Source organism: Triticum urartu, chromosome 5A (genome assembly GCF_056163025.1).
Source record: "Triticum urartu cultivar PI428250 chromosome 5A, HENAU_Tu73, whole genome shotgun sequence".
NCBI classification, from domain to species: domain Eukaryota; kingdom Viridiplantae; phylum Streptophyta; class Magnoliopsida; order Poales; family Poaceae; genus Triticum; species Triticum urartu.
The window spans coordinates 483488829-483490562 of NC_141877.1; the positions used below are offsets into that span (position 1 = coordinate 483488829).

The 1734-nt window shown below is 36.9% G+C and overlaps 1 protein-coding gene across 1 annotated transcript; it reads left to right on the forward strand.

The window, feature by feature from the left end:
* Window positions 1–422: 422 nt before the first annotated feature.
* Window positions 423–1243, forward strand: LOC147972132 (uncharacterized). Its single transcript, XM_087522950.1, has 3 exons — window positions 423–450; window positions 708–886; window positions 968–1243. Exons 1-3 carry the CDS (start codon window positions 423–425, stop codon window positions 1241–1243), a joined length of 483 nt encoding a protein of 160 aa, XP_087379076.1.
* Window positions 1244–1734: the final 491 nt, after the last annotated feature.

A 1734-nucleotide genomic window follows, 5' to 3' on the forward strand; every position in this document is an offset into this window, starting at 1 on the left:
TAAGCATGTTGTAGTAAACATGCCTTAACATGTTTTAGCTATTTTCCCTACTTTTTATAAACAACTGGGCCATTCTCTGTTCTGGCAGCACCTGCCTTGTGATGTTTAACTTTGTCAATTGCATTTTTATCAGTACCGGTTTCAATGGCTATTAAGCATGTTGCAATTAACAGTTGTATCTATTTTTAAACAGTTGTATTTCAATGGCTACAAACTTACGAAACATGACTTAGGATGCTGTTAAGCCTGTTGCAATTAACAGTTGTATCCATTTTTTAATCCGTCCCTTTGCTACCGTGCTACTCTTTCGCAATGAAGATATCACTACAGATGTCGTTGTTTTATTACCATTTGTTATTATTGGTGGATGTTAACCCTGTTGTAGTTAACATTGGCTTTCCATGTACTTACATAGGGCTACAATGGGCGATGTTGTTGTTTGTCGTCGAGGTTAGCTGCATCCCATGTCTTATACACCATTTGTTCCTAAATATAAGTATTTTTAGAGATTCCAATATAGACTACATAAGGAGCAAAATGAGTGGGTCTAGATTCTAATATAAACTATATCTATAATTCTATATACATCTGTATGTAGTTCATATTGAAATATCTAAAAATACTTGTACTTAAGAACGTAGGTAGTCGTATTTTACATCATTTGTGCAATCTCAGTTTAGCTTCTAACATTTACTAGTTGCTTGTAGGTACATATATGAGTGGTACTGATCCACGCTTCGATCCCTTTTGCGTATGGGGCAATGAGATATTCATGAACAAGCGTCAAGCGAGAAAACTAAGAAAAATTATTAGGCGAAAGAAACGGGTGATGGGAATTAAGCTCTTTATTTACACTTTCTCCAAGACAATAGTGAACTTTAGGATGGTAAGTAATGTGTTGCCTTTTTCCCTGCCCACAACAAGTTACTCTATTAGACCTTAGTATCTGATATTTTTCTCTTTTCAGTGGTTTCCGAAGCTATTTACTGATGATTACCTTGCAAACTACATGACCGGAATGGAGGCAACTAAGGTTAAAGTATATAATTCATGCTACCATGATAATGCTCTAGAAGTCTTCCTGAAGGCGGTGAAGGATGGGCAGACGATCGTCACAAGGGGTTGGACAAAAGTTGTTCGTGCCTATGGCATGCAGGAAGGCACATTATGGGCATTCCGCTTCTTCAACACTATCGACAGTCAAAATGATTTACACTTGTCTCTTCACCTTTACCGTCTCTAAATATTGTGGTTCATCATAGTTAATTGTTGTCTAATCCTGTAATTATTGAACATATTGTACTGACAATTTTATTTATGGATTCATTGTTGAACCATTGTGCTGAGAATTTGAATTGCACGTTTCTTATTTCAAAATTTCCAATTCGAATAATAAATTACAGGGAAAAATAAAATTGTACAGGAGCGAATAAAATAATGTGCACACGGTTAGAAAGAAAACAGCATGTGCGATGAAAAATAGAGAACAGACGGTTCTTTGACATGAAACGTTTGCGATGCTCGACGGACACACACACGGTTTCGTCTCATATGCATGTGCGATTCATGGTAATACGGCAAACGTTTCAAACCAGTGTGCGTGTGTGATAGGAATACCAATCGCACACAGTTATGAAAATGGACACGTTGCTGTTAGTAGAGGCACCGCACATATTTTACATTCTTGAACCGTGTGCGATAACGTACCTATCACAAACATATCGGTAGATTAAA

Excerpts from the sequence above, each read along its gene's own strand:
- LOC147972132 (XM_087522950.1), top strand. The coding sequence starts at position 423 with ATGGGCGATGTTGTTGTTTGTCGTCGAG. Across the intron at positions 451-707 it reads TGTTGTTGTTTGTCGTCGAG|GTACATATATGAGTGGTACT; the intron begins GTTAGCTGCATC and ends AGTTGCTTGTAG. Across the intron at positions 887-967 it reads CAATAGTGAACTTTAGGATG|TGGTTTCCGAAGCTATTTAC; the intron begins GTAAGTAATGTG and ends TTCTCTTTTCAG.